The sequence below is a fragment of the Hemitrygon akajei genome, chromosome 7, assembly GCF_048418815.1.
Source record: "Hemitrygon akajei chromosome 7, sHemAka1.3, whole genome shotgun sequence".
NCBI lineage: Eukaryota > Metazoa > Chordata > Chondrichthyes > Myliobatiformes > Dasyatidae > Hemitrygon > Hemitrygon akajei.
This window is the reverse complement of record NC_133130.1, coordinates 183,577,391-183,591,629: the sequence shown is the minus strand read 5'-3', so window position 1 is coordinate 183,591,629 and position 14,239 is coordinate 183,577,391. Positions and strand designations below refer to the sequence as shown.

The 14,239-nt window shown below is 38.8% G+C and overlaps 1 protein-coding gene across 1 annotated transcript in view; it reads left to right on the top strand.

The window, feature by feature from the left end:
• The window catches only part of ubac1 (UBA domain containing 1), a 49,435-nt gene that overhangs the window by 17,392 nt on the left and 17,804 nt on the right, over positions 1 to 14,239 (top strand). The window contains exons 2-8 of the mRNA XM_073052850.1: positions 770 to 890; positions 4,817 to 4,890; positions 5,268 to 5,375; positions 8,825 to 8,927; positions 12,048 to 12,156; positions 12,818 to 13,031; positions 13,685 to 13,771. Coding sequence (XP_072908951.1) covers positions 770 to 890; positions 4,817 to 4,890; positions 5,268 to 5,375; positions 8,825 to 8,927; positions 12,048 to 12,156; positions 12,818 to 13,031; positions 13,685 to 13,771 — 816 coding nt within the window. The remainder of the gene's footprint in view (positions 1 to 769; positions 891 to 4,816; positions 4,891 to 5,267; positions 5,376 to 8,824; positions 8,928 to 12,047; positions 12,157 to 12,817; positions 13,032 to 13,684; positions 13,772 to 14,239) is intronic.

Here is a 14,239-nt window from a genome sequence, read left to right as displayed (position 1 = left end):
GCCAGCCAGAGAGTGGAGTCCCATCATTACAGACTTTTAATATTTTGATGAGAGTATTTGATACCTGGATGATTCTTTAATGTGTGTGTATAGACTGTACTCAATTGAAGAATAACAAGTATGTGAAATTTTCAGTTGTGCCAACTATGGAGAAAGCATCTGAACACAATTGTCAAATTTAGATTTGTTTTTCCCGGTAAATTATTTGAAAGTTATGTAACACTGCAGTAATATGCCGCATTGGCACTGCGTAGCCAACTGCAGAGTGCGGTGGTAATACGAGATAATGTCTTAAGAACATAAGACATGGTGTGAGATGAATATGAACAGCTGAGTGGTTAATGTCAGTTGGGCTTGCCTGAGACATTCTTAGCCTCAGTCCAGGCAGAGAAAGTACAGAACAAGCCTTTATATCTATGGGAGGTCCACTGCATGACATGTATTCCTTTCAGTTGTGGATAGAACACTTCCTGAGCATCACTTGCAGCAGGTTCCCTCTGCCCACAGATCTATATTTTGCTGAAGAGCCAATTGATTGAGGAGTAAGAGAAAACAGGCAAAATTTATAAATATTTTAATGCAGCATTGGTTTAGCTGCTTTTTTAAAAATTTCTTTCTTTTATCCTGCAGCCAGTGCTCTAAGCCTAGTAAGAGTGCCAGATAGTGATTCAGCATTAAAAGATGCAATTCCAGCCTGTATTGTAATGTTTACTGTGGCGTATCTTTAAGAGTTAAGATCACTTTTTTCATTTATTGGCATATCCTGCAGTGTGTACAGGGAGGATTAGAAGATCCAAAGACAGTCACACACCACAAGCTCATTCATGCTTCTTCAGAGAGGGTCCTGTCGGACACAAAGACTGTGGCTGAAGAAAACCTCCAGGATAAAGGTGAGTTTCAGCACAACTATGTGAATGGAAAGGATCTTTGGAGTCAATTTCTTTAGGTAGCAATTCATCATTTTTAAGGTTCAAATACTGATAAAGGAAGCTTGCTTGGGAGTTCACTCTTAAGTTCTAATCCTACTTTGATAACTTCCAGAAAAGTTGGTATCTAGAGGTGGGATGCATGGAAAGTACAAAGACTTGATGGTGACTGTACTTCAGTGGTTTGGGTCTTCTGATTAACTCGGTTGCCCAAACATGAAAAATGTTCAAAGTTCATTGTAAAACAATTGTCAAAGTACACATACGTTACTTTATACTTCCTTGAGATTCATTTTCTTGCAGGCATTAACAGGAAAAAAGTAGTACAATAGAATTTTATGGATAAGCTATTCATAGACAAAGACTGACAAACAGCCAATGTGCAAGAGAAGGCAAACTATGCAAATAAAAATAATACTGAAAACATGAGTTGAAAGGAGTCTTTTAAATTGAGTTTAAAATTAGTTCAGAGTAGTGGTGATTGAAGTTATCTATGCTGGTCCAGGGGCTGATGGTTATAAGGTAATAACTGTTCCAGACCCTGATTGTGTGGGACCAAAGGCTTCAAGTACTTGATGTATTAGTATGAAGAAGGCATGACCTGAATGACAGGGGCCTTTGAAGGATGCTGCTTTCTTGTAGCAGCACACCATGCAACTGTACTTGATGCTGGGCAGGGCTTTGCCTGTGATACACTGGGCTGTATCTACTATTTTCTGTAGCCTTTTACATTACTGGGCATTGGTGTTGCTATAGAAGGCTGTGATGCAAGCATTTAGATTTGTCTGAGCTTTTGGTGAAATACTGAACCTACGTGAATTTCTAAGAAGGTGGAGGCACTGCCCAGGACAGAACCTCTGATAAGTTAATGCCAAGGAATTTAAAGCTACTGACCCTCTCCACCTCCTCCCTCCTTCTCAGCACCCCGCTCCACCAGCTGCTTCTTCCTGCTGTTGATAATCACCTCTTTGGTTTTTCAGAATTTGAGTGAGAAGTTGTTGTTGTGGTACCACTCAACCAAATTTTCATTCTCCATCCTATATGCCAATTTGTCACCATCTTTGATTCAACCAACAACAGTGGTATTATCAGCAAACTTAAATACACCACTGGAGCTGTATTTAGCTACATAATTAACCCTTTTAAGTATTGCTTTTGAGTTTGTCTCCATTTTCAGCCCTTGATGTTATAGCTGTATATATTTGTGTATGCCTTATGATCTTAAAGAAATTGTGGGAAATGAATAGACTCGTTTTGCAGGAAACTGTTAAATGGTGAGGTGACAAGATGCACAAGGAAAGGGTGTTAAGTTGCAGAGCTAACCTGAAAAGAGGTACAAAAAATAACACTGACATGGTTAAAGGTCTAATCACACTATTCCTTAAAAAGAGGAATTGTGTACAAAAATACTTTATTCATTTACTCATTCCCTCTTGCCTTGGTGGTGGGGAATGGTGAGCTTTGTTATTGAACATTTGTCTATTATTTTCAGATTCAGTTTATTGTCATTTAGAAACCACAAATGCAATGCAGTTAAAAAATGAGACAACGTTCCCCCCAGAATGATATCACAAAAGCATATGACAAAACAGACTACATTAGAAAATCTACATAACGTTTGGCAATCCCCAATCCAGAGTCCAGAGAGGCTGCTGCATATTAATATCGCGCTACCATCTCAGCGCGTTCCCCGGAAAGGAGCTCCAAATCCACCAGGCAAACAAGACCAAAAACTAAAGCTACAAGACCTGCACAAAACCATATAGTTACAACAGTGCAAACAATAGCATAATTGATTTTTAAAAAAACAGACTATGGGCACAGTAAAAATAGTCCAAAGATGTTAAAGGACTATAAGTTCAAAAGAAATCGCCACACAGTTTCCACAAGTCCCCAGGGTCCCAACAGACTCGCCATCCCACGCTGGCAGCAGAAGGGAATACCCCCGCTGCGGACTTCCACGGCACCGCCCGACTCAGCCTCGCAGACGCAGCACACAACGAAAGCTCCATCGAAACCAGCCTCGCAGACGCAGCACACACCGAAAGTGACCTGACCGCAGCGGACTCCGAGTCCGTCGAACCTCCGAGCCGACGACCATCCCCTCCGGCACAGCTTCTCCGAGCACCATCCTCTGCCGAGCGTATTAAGACGGCCCCGCCAATGGCCATCGGCAATGCGACCCCGAGGACTGGGGGCCTGTTCTTCCCAGCAGAGTCCCAGACCTCGCAGCAGCAGCAGCAACGAAGAAGGTCTTCCTGGAGATTTCCCGATGTTCCTCCGTGCCCCCACGTCCGTTTTCAATTGATTATGATTGTGCACGGCACCCCACTTCAAAAATAACAGATAATCAGCTCCGGAGTGGCTGCTGCAAGCTGCATCGTGCCGCCATCTTGGAATTCCAAGCAGTATTTTGCAGTACTGCTAAGAAAGGAGTTCTAATTTTTGAGCTGGGGGAAGGTTTGTTATGACTTTATTCTGTTTGATGAATGTCCTCTCACACCACGAGTGTTTCTTGTCTTAACTGGAGGTTTTGGACAGTTGCTAATCTTGGCCTGTTCATTTCTGAGTGGTGATTTTGAATAGTGTGATTGAAGAAAAATGTATACATAAGATTGCACTAAAACAGTGGTCTAAATTATCCTCTGTAGCATTGCTTTTCTTCTGTCAGTAGCTGAGCCACACTAAATAGGAAAGGCCCACCTTTGTTCCTTGGTCAAAGTTCTAAGTAAAGTTCAAAATAAAATGTATGATCAGAGTAGATATCACTGCATACAACTCTGAGATTCTTTTTCTGTGGGCATACTTAGCAATTCTATAGGACAGTAGCTGTAAACAGGATCAACAGACAACAAATTGTGCAAATGCAAATATAAATAAATGGCAATAAATGCCAAGATAAAGAATCCTTTAAGTGAGACCATCTATCTAAAATGATATTAGAACTTCAGTAGATTCAAGAGGAGCATTTTCAGTATGCAAGTGTAAAGAAGAACAAAATGACTTTAGATCTGACACAACATTCAAAAAACTAATAAAACAAAGAACACAAAAAAAAATAGCTTCTACACATTAAGTGATGCTAGGCACAGGAGTGTTTAGATAAGGTGACTCTGACAGAAAATTATAGTTGTGGGATTGTGGAGGGGTGGGTTCGTGGATGGAGGTGTTGATCAGCCTTCCTGCTTGGGGAAATTGCTTTTTTGAGTTAGGTGGTCCTGGCGTGGATGCTACATAGTCTCCTCCCTAATGGGAGTGGACAAACAGTCCAAAAACAAGGGCATTCTTGAGGTAACTCAGAATTATCTGAGGTTCTTGTTTGTTACTGCTTGGGGAAAGAGTCACAGTTGATTTTTAATGTCTGTGATGTTAAGATCAATAATGATCACAGGGTTAAAGTAAATGATGGAAAGCTAACAAACTAACCCTGCAGAGAAAATAGTTAGAAGTCAGCAGTAAAAGGGTGGAAACGTATTGTTACTGTACTTTAGATATCTAGGATCACTACTTCAAAACTAAGATAAAAATAGAAAACTCTGGAAGCACTAAGCAGATTGTGCACTGTCTGCAAAGAGACAGTTAATGCTGAGTATCTCCAGAATTTTTTGTTATTATTTTAGATTTGCAACATCTGCAAATCTTTTGCTTATCAAACCTAAGTCTATGGTGAACCATTGAGTGTCCAGGTAAAATTAATGGCCTAATAAACATTATACAGTAGTGTAAACTGCTCTAGGTAATTCCTGTGGTTTAAATGGATAATGACATTAACTCTTATCCTGCTTTGTTTGTTGTAGTCTGGTGACATGACTGAGTAATGTGTTCAGATAATCTACTATCAATTGTTCGCTTATCTGCATATTCATTTTCACCTTTGGTTTTTATTCTAGATGTTTTATTGTTAATTAAAAAGCGGGCCCCTGCTGCTCCTCCCAAAATGGCTGATGTTTCTGCTGAAGAAAAGGTAAACCACTTGTTTGAAATGATGTACAATGCCTGTAGGGTAAAATATATGAAAGCAATGGTCCAATTCACTGGTGGTTTCATATCACTAAGGATTGCTTGTCATGTCACATTTGCTGTCATCTTGTCGCACTTAATTTTTGGGTTCATCTTGAACTGGAGAGTACTGAATGTGAACTAGGGGCTTTTACATAGTTCTTCATATTTCCTGTGGGAAGATAAGGATTTATTTATGGAGTGATAAATGAGTACTTCTGACTTTGCTCAGACTGGTTGATTCAGTTTGTGCACAAGCCGTGATATTGTATTAGTAGTTTATAGTCTGTAACACACCTTCAAATGATAGTCAGATATACTGAGATTTCCCTTTGCTTTCAGAAAAAACAGGAGCAAAAGGCACCAGATAAGGAGGCCATCATGAAGGTGACAGCTCAACTTGCTGCTCGACAGGCTGATCGCATGGTCACTCAGCACAACCTGCGAGATGTACGATACTTAACATTTAATTACCTTTTCTCTGCATGATTCTGATCTACTTTGGTCAGGATAAATTCCTATCCACCCCAACAGCTGGCAAGAGGATACAGTTGATGGGCTTATGTAGGCTGTTTCCAAAGTAATTGTTTCGGTATTTGAATTTGAATGTGAATTTTAATAATATCAAGATAAGATAATGCATTACCATTGTTAAGTTGAGTTTGTTTTGATAAAGCTCAGTTGTAAAGCTCCTGAAAAATGCACCTGTATTCTGGATGACTTTTAACTGCTGAAGCATGAGTGTATTTTCCAACTCAAATTTAATAAGCAACAGATGGTGACAAAGAATTACTTGTATTGTAGCAGGATGCTGTCATCTGGATTATTGGAATGGTTCCTAAGCCACAAAAAGAAGGTTTCTTGCAGGGAAGCCTGTAGCTGTCCTGCAACATCCAGAGGGAAAGTTCTGCTCAGTTGTGCCGTACAGATTTTCTTTAAGAAATTACCGTAGATTCCGGATTTTAAGCCGCTACTTTTTTCCCACATTTTGAACAGCTTTGAACTCTGCGGCCTTTAATACGGAGCGGCTAATGCATTATTTTTTTTCATGCCGCCAAAAACATTTTGCCTCGTAACAGTAGACCAATAAAATTGATGAGTAGTTCACAGAGGTCCAATGAAATTGTACGATAAATCAAGCGCACTTTCACAATTAAATTATTGTAAATCAGTCATTTGTACTCACCCTCATCAACATGGAAAACACTCGAAGAAAAGCATTGTGCTGCCTTTATGGCAGTTATTTAGTTTATAATATTTTCGCTTAGTAATTCATTTGTTAGTTAAAGTTAAAACTGTTTTAACTACATTTGTTTTCTGTACTACATCACGGGATGCTATGACGTCACACCCGGTTTCGCCGCGTCTTGTGGGATACCGGTTTGCGATAAACGGGACGGCGGGGGGGAGCGGCGGAGCGAAAACACTGCTTTTAAGTTAAAGGCGATCAATAACTTTTCCTGGTAGGCTGCAGTATATATATTTTTTACCAGTCGTTAGGAGATATTGGAATGTTGTTCAGTAAAGAAGTATACGCAACGTATATTTAAAAGTAGCCGCGTTACAGGCACGGTTCGAAAAAAAGCATTTGCAATATGTATTTGTTTATGTTACCATATGGATTTAACTAAAAGTTAAAAAATCCTCACGTGTAATATCTTTCTGTGTAAATATCTCATATTACAATGTGGGACACCTGCGGCCGAAAATCCGGTGCGGCCTAAAATCCGGTGCGGCCTGTACAAGTAAAAAATTGATTTTATTTCTAAAATTAGAGCCAGCGGCTTTTAATCAGGTGCGCTCTGTAGTCCGGAATCTACGGTAGTTGTCTCTTGTAGCCCAGATTTACTTAATATTAGACCATAAAACTCTTGGGACTATGAACCCTAAGTCACCTGAGAGACACTGAAGCTGGTGATATAGAAGTCTTTATTCATCATCATAGACATTTTTCTGGAGCCCCTATTGGTAGAGTCTGACAAACTCAAAAGTACATTACATTATACCCTTAAGATCAAAGGTAACAGTAGGTGATGCAATACAGTTTCAGTACTTACAATGACATTATTTACTTCAGTACTTTGGGTTGACTAATGGTTCTTTTGACTTGCATATTTACAATGGAAGCAGTGTAATTGATAGACTCATCTGAAGGTTCAAACAGCTTTGCTGGGAGAAAGTAATTAACTCAAATTTTCTAAAATATTCTGACTGCAGAGAGCCCAGTGATTGATACGAGCTAAGTGATGGTATCATTCTTATCTGCAGGCTTCCTTGAACTTGATTACAATGACACAAATGATCTAAACCCATAGGATTGATACAGGCCAATTAACATAACTCCATTGTTTTAACGTTCGGCTGATGCATGTGCAAAAGTTTCAGTGTCATCATTTAGTAAACCATATCTCATAGTCTTTGCTCCATAGACTATTATTTATTTGTAAGGAGTGCTTTTAACTTCAATCTACTGCTTGCAATTTACATTTAGAATTAAAGACTGATTCTTGCTTGAATTAATATCTGCTGTATTCACATACCTCCAGAATACTTCCTAACAAGATCATATCAGACCCTTTGGCCATAGAGTTCTACTCTACCATTCTATCATGGCTGATTTATTATCCCTCTCAACCTCATTTTCCTGCTTTCTTCCTGTAATCTTTGATATCCTCACTAATCAAGAACCTATCAACCTCTGTTTTAAATATGCACAAGAATTTGGCCTCCACAGCCGTCTGTTGCAATAAATTCCATAAATTCACCGTGTCCTGGCTAAAGAAGTTGTTCTACAGCTCTGTTCTAAAGGGATGTCCTTCTATTCTGAACCTATGCCCTCTAGTCCTAGACAGCACCACTGTAGGAAGTATCGTCTCCATGCCCACTCTATCTAAGCCTTTCAATATTTGATAGGTTTTAGTGAGATCCTCCCTCAGTGTTCTAAACTCCAGCGAATACTGGCCCAGAGCCATCTAATGCTCCTTGTATTTTAACCCTTTCATTCGTGAAATCATTCTCGTGAACCTCCTCTGAACCCTTTACAATACTAGCACATCTCTACTTGGATAAGGGGCCCAAAACTGCTCTCAGTACTCCCAAATACGATCTGACTAATGCCTTGTATGTCTTGTTTCTATATTCTAGTTCTCTTGAAGTGAATGCTGTTCCTTACCACCAATGTAACTGGCAAGTTAACCTTCAGGGAATCTGGCATGAGGACTCACAAGACCCCTTGCATCTCTGATTACAAAATTTTCTCCATGTTTTTCATTAGGCAGGAAAGCTAAGGCAACTTTCCTTATAAGGATGTTTAATATTGGTTTCCAGTATTTATGACTGAGCCAAGGTTGTCTATTGGGAGACCTTGCTGCCAAGGCCTCCAAAATTGTAAACTGGGAAAGGACCGTCTTCCATCTGATATTAATTAACTGTCTTGTCACATTATTTCCATCTGATGAGCAATATCGAAATCAGCCCTACAAAATAATGATGATCAGTTGCAGGGAGAGTGTAGGGCTAATAGCGCTTGAATTATAATCACAGAGGCACTAAATAATGGGAAAAACAAAACCAAAATATGACCATGTCTGCTTTCTAACACTAATTATTGAATAGGCAGTCAGTTACCTTGTTGCAAGCAATAAAATTTTAAAAGTCATTTTGTGCAAAGATATGGAATTTAAAGAGGGACTAAGTAGAAGCAGATGAACTGGTATAGATATTTATCTGAGTACTAGAGCTTGTGATGTGAAATGACTAGATAAATAACAGCAGGATGTGATTGAGCATTACTGGAAAATATACCAGATGTACATTAAAAATGTGTCTTTTTGAACTTTTGTTCAGCCAGACAATGATATTTAACTGAAAATATATGATAAACCAATGTGCATTTCTAGTTTCAGACAGAACTCAGGAAAATCCTTGTTTCGCTAATAGAAGTGGCACAGAAGCTGCTAGCGCTAAATCCAGATGCTGTTGAACTATTTAAGAAGGCAAATGGTAAGATTATCAATTGTTTAAGAAGAGGTAATGGTCTGCTTTCTGGCAATAATTTTGTTTTCTAACCACAAAAAATGTACTTTCTAAGGTTATCCCCTAGTACAGATTAGGAGCAAATGAAATTTTAAAGACAAAGTTTTTTGTTGAAGACAATTGAACTGAATTATCAGAATTAATGGCATTTGTAATTGGGGTATTTGGTGCTTTCTGATATTCATTATCCTGTTTTTCTTTTAAAGATTGTGAGGTGAGACAATATTATTGAGGATAGAGAACATCATAGTAGTGTGACAAGGGACTCTTTTATAAAAAAAATCATAGAAAGACCTTGTAAAAAGTTTGTGGAAATAACAGACTTTCTAAAAATATTACATTTCTCCACTTCAAAGTTTAAAGTAAATTCGTATTATCAAAATACATATGTCAGCATATACAACTCTGAGTTTCATTTTCTTGTGGACATCCTCACAAATCTATAAAATAATAACTATAATAGAATCAATCAAAGACCGTCCAACTAGGTGTACTTGGCCAGCAAGCCAAAGGGTGGAGCTATATTAAAGTGAACTGAAACCATTTTCTGCATTAATGGCATCCTCAGAGCAGTCTGGGAGCCAGGTTTGTGTCCCAATGAGCTTGTATGTTACAGGATGTAAGAAAGTGTTTATATTTTGGAGTTTTTCATGGAAGTAAAATGGTAACATTGTGTCAGTGCCAGATGTTTTATTAAATGAAACTACCGCCTTGAATTTCTTTGATCAGTGTCATTTTGGAGTATGATACACATACTTTTCCTCAGATTGTCTGAAATATAAATTTTCAAAAGAAAACTAATTAGCAGCTTGGGAAGCTCAGGAAATAACAGAAAATTCAAATTAATTTTTGATTAATGCCATCTTAAAATTATGCTGCAGACCAACGAGAGACACGTAAGAACAGACATTATAGTTCTAAATGTGAGAGTAAAATCTTCATTCTGTTGATTACATTGTATGGCTGAGTGCATGTGGGTTTTTGGAATGTTACGTAGCAATTATGGATGTACTGGACTATTTTAAGAAATGAAGTTACTTATTTTCCAAATATAATGAGCATGGTGTTTGAGACCTTATGCACTGAAGGAAATGATTGTGGAAATCAAAGAAATCAAGAAATTTGACAATTTCTAATTTATAAAGGGCTATTTAAAGTCCTGTTGTTGAAGCATGTAGCGTGCATTTCTATGACTACTTTAAAATGTAAAGCATTGCGAAATGGGTGAGCAAAAGTGGGTTTAAAGTAATACTGAGCCTTATTTGTGGAGCTTGCTGAATTCTTCCTCCTAAATCCTTGCCAGATCTGGAGGAAGGGATGCTTTAATGAGGAAATAAAACTTGATTGATCATAGAATAATGAATATTTTTTTATCAACTGGGTTTTGGAAATAATATTCACAGATTAGTCTTGATTTGTTTTTATGGTACATGAAACTCTAAAATGCTATAAAAACAAAAACTGATGGAGTTACTCAGCTGGGCAGGTAGCATCAGTGGAGTGGGACAGAGTTTGCATTTCCATTTGATGGCAAGCTCATCAAGCCTTTTCGTTATTTTGAATGGCTTGGTCAAATCATTTTGGAGATTAAGCCACTGATTCAGTAAACTGCAGAGAAGATATTTATTCCATGTTTAAATTTTCAAATATTTTTAATAGCTGCGTCATGTGTGAGATGGCTAATATTCTATTGTTCAAAGGTAGCAAGGATAAGCCAGTGAACCTCAGGCGTGTGAGCCTTACTTCCACTGTATGGAAGATGCTGGAGGGAATTCTGGGGAACAAGATTTAACATCGCTTGGATTGTCAAGGCCTAAGGCCTGATCAAGGAAAGTCGTCATGTTTTGGCTGAGTGAGGTCATGTCTAACGAAGCTTTTCAAAGTGGTAGCTAAACTGGATGAAGCTAGGGCAATGGATGTTGTCTATATGGACTTTAGTAAGGTCTTTGATAAGGTCTTGACTATTTTAACTAAAATAAGTCGAAGACAGCATGGTTTCTGTAAAGAGAAATCTTGCATGACAAATCTGCTAGAGTTCTTCGAGGAGGTAACAAGCAGTGTGGATTAAAGAGATGCAGTGGATGTCATTTACTTGGATTTTCAGAAGACATTTGTAAAGGTGCCACACATGAGGCTGCTTAACAAGATAAAATCCCATGATGTTACAGGAAAGATACTGCCATGGATAGAGGAATGGCTGCCAGGCAGGAGGCAGCGAGTGGGAATAAAAGGGGTCTTTTCTGGTTGGTTGCTGGTGACTAGTTGGGTTCCTGAGGGGTCAGTATTGGGACTGCTACTTTTCACATTGTTTGTCAGTGATCTGAATAATGGAATTGATGGCATTGTGGCAAGGTTTGCAGAAGATACAAAGATAGGTGGAGGGGTGAGTAGTGCTGAGGAACCAATACGATTGCAGCAGGACTCAGATAAATTGGAAGAATGGGCAAAAAGCGGCAGATGGAATAGTGTTGGGAAATGTATGATGCATTTTGGTAGAAGGAGCAATAGTGCGGACCTTCTAAATGGAGAGTAGATTCAAAGATAAGAGGGAAGTAGGAGTCCCTGTGCAAAACCCGCAGAAGGTTACATTTACAGGTTCAGTCAGTGGTAAAGAAGGCAAATGCAATGTTGGCATTTATTTCAAAGGGAATAGAATATAAAAGCAAGGAGGTGATGCTGAGGCTTTATATGACACTAGTCAGGCCACATTTGTCAACAGTTTTGGGCCCCCTAACTCAAAGGATCTGTAGTCATTGGAGAGAGTCCAGAGAAGGTTCATAAGGATGATTGCAGGATTAAAGGGTGAACTTATGAGGAGCATTTAGCAGCTTTGGGCCTGTACTCACTAGAAATTAGAAGGATGTGGGGGGAATCTCATTGAAACCTACCAAAAGTTGAAAGGGCTAGATAATGTGGATGTGGAAAGATGTTTCCTATGGTGGGGTTATCCAGAACTAGAGGGCATAGCCTCAAAATTGAGGGGTGACCTTAGAGGAATTTTTTTCAGTCAGAGAGTAGTGAATCTGTGGAATGCTCTGAAAAACTGGATTATTGTGATTGTTGCTAGCATATTCTTCCTTTCCATAGCCATGCTGGATGAGGATGAGGAAGAACGGGTGGATGAGGCAGCTCTACGTCAACTGACGGAAATGGGCTTCCCCGAGAGTCGAGCAGTTAAAGCATTGCGGCTGAATCAGTGAGTGTGACTATAAGAAAGGATGGAATTGTGGGCATAGTTCTGCCCATTTTACCTAATACTATATATGTGTACTAAAGGCTGTCAGGGCTAGAGTCCCCTGTGGAATATGTTGTATCTTAAGCAGAGAACCTTATAAATAGTATTTACGTAAATGGGGCACTATTTCATTTTCAAAGGACTTGCTTTTTCTAAACATCTTTGTTGCAATAGCTCAGCTATTGGAAATACTGATATTTTTTAAATGCCCTGATAAGGGAACTTGGAATACTCAAGGTGATTTTGTTTTGTGTTAAGTAGTACATTGTTATTTTGATGCTCCTTAAACAGAGCAAAAACAGTGTATTCTCAAATCTAGCTGTTCTTTAAACACCTGGCTAATGCCAATTATATTATCAATTGGGGAGTGGTATGTCAAAATAGTGGGTTAGGTACACAAAAACATTTTGTTTTGAGTGCAGTGATCAATCATTAGCCAATTTTAAGTTTTTATTGTATTTCAATTTCAAGTACCGGTACAACTGTATAATTTAGAGTTATTTAGCTTATGGATGTAGTGAAGAGTCTTAATTCTGCAGTCCCCATTGTGGGGGTTTGAATATCTGTAGTATCTTTGTATCCAGCTGTACCAATAATTGCAGGGTTTCCCTTCGACCTCCAGTATGTCTGTAACACAGGCCATGGAGTGGCTGATTGAGCATGCAGAAGACCCAGCAATTGATGCACCATTACCTGTTCCTGGAACATCTGGAGGAAGGAGAGCAGCTGCAGAAGAGGCAAAACCAGAAACAGTTACTGAAACTTCCAAGCAAGATGACCTGACTGACATCTTCAAGAGAATTAGGAGGAAACGGGAATTTCGACCAGAACCCAGAGTGAGTAGAATAAATTCTTCCCCGATGCTGATGTCATAAGGTTTGAATGTTGAATGTTCCTTGTGCATAGTATAATTTATATTAGTAGGTGTGCTCACTGATGTGTAGGTGTGCCACAGATGTGTTACAGGTAGTCATTTTTCCCTCAATCAGTTGTAGGCTTTGAAAAGCTCTGCATTCCAATTCTTTGATGTTTTAGCTGGCAAAATGAGGAAGATGGGGCTGCAGACTGCTGTGTTATTGAACAAAGATGTGTAATGAGTCTGGGTACTTGGTCAGTGTTTAGAATCAACTGCTTTAATCCTACTCTTAATCCTCTGATCACTGCCCTATGACTGTTCATTACACAGGCTTCCAAGCCTTACAGATTTGTGGGAAATGGAAAGGGAAAGTCAAAAATAAAATTGAATCATGTTGCCAAACAGAGTTGATGGAGGCCGTATGTAGTGACATTTTAGTGATATTTCACAACTGTTTTTAAGATTCCTTTTCTGAATGCTGCTAAGCAACACTAAGCATTAATCCTAAACAGACTGTGAAAAGATTAAAGTAATGTGCTTTTTTTGAAATTATCGACTTAAGGATGTAATGTCAAAATAAGTGAAATACACGTTGTGAAACAGTTGCCACTCAATTTGTTTCTCCTTTGATAGGCAATGATTGCTCTCATGGAAATGGGATTTGATGAAAAAGAAGTAATAGATGCATTGAGAGTGAATAACAACCAACAAGATGCTGCTGTAAGTACCAGTGGGGCAGATAATTAAATGAGATAAAATATTGTCTTATAAATGCAGAGTGGTTGATACTTGGAATGTGCTGCCAGAGGAGGTGGTAGAATTGGATATGCCTACTACGTTTAAGATGCATTTAGACAGACACTTGACTAGCAAGGTATGAAAGGACACAGTCCTGATGCAGAAAATTCAAATTAGTGCACATCGGTCAGCAGACATGGTGAGCCAAAGGCCTGTTTCTGTGCTGTACAACTCTGACTCCAAATACTTGTACCTAATTATATTCGTTTTCACTGGATTCATAATTGCTTCACTGATTTCATCTAAACCATGAACAGATTGTTTGACTTAAGGGGGTGGGGAAGGTATGATGTTTGTGCAAAATGAGTCACTGATAATTTAAGCAAAGGTGATACGCTTGTCTTTGTGAGTCAGTATGAGGCATGATACTGTATCCCTCTGAAGAGGTAG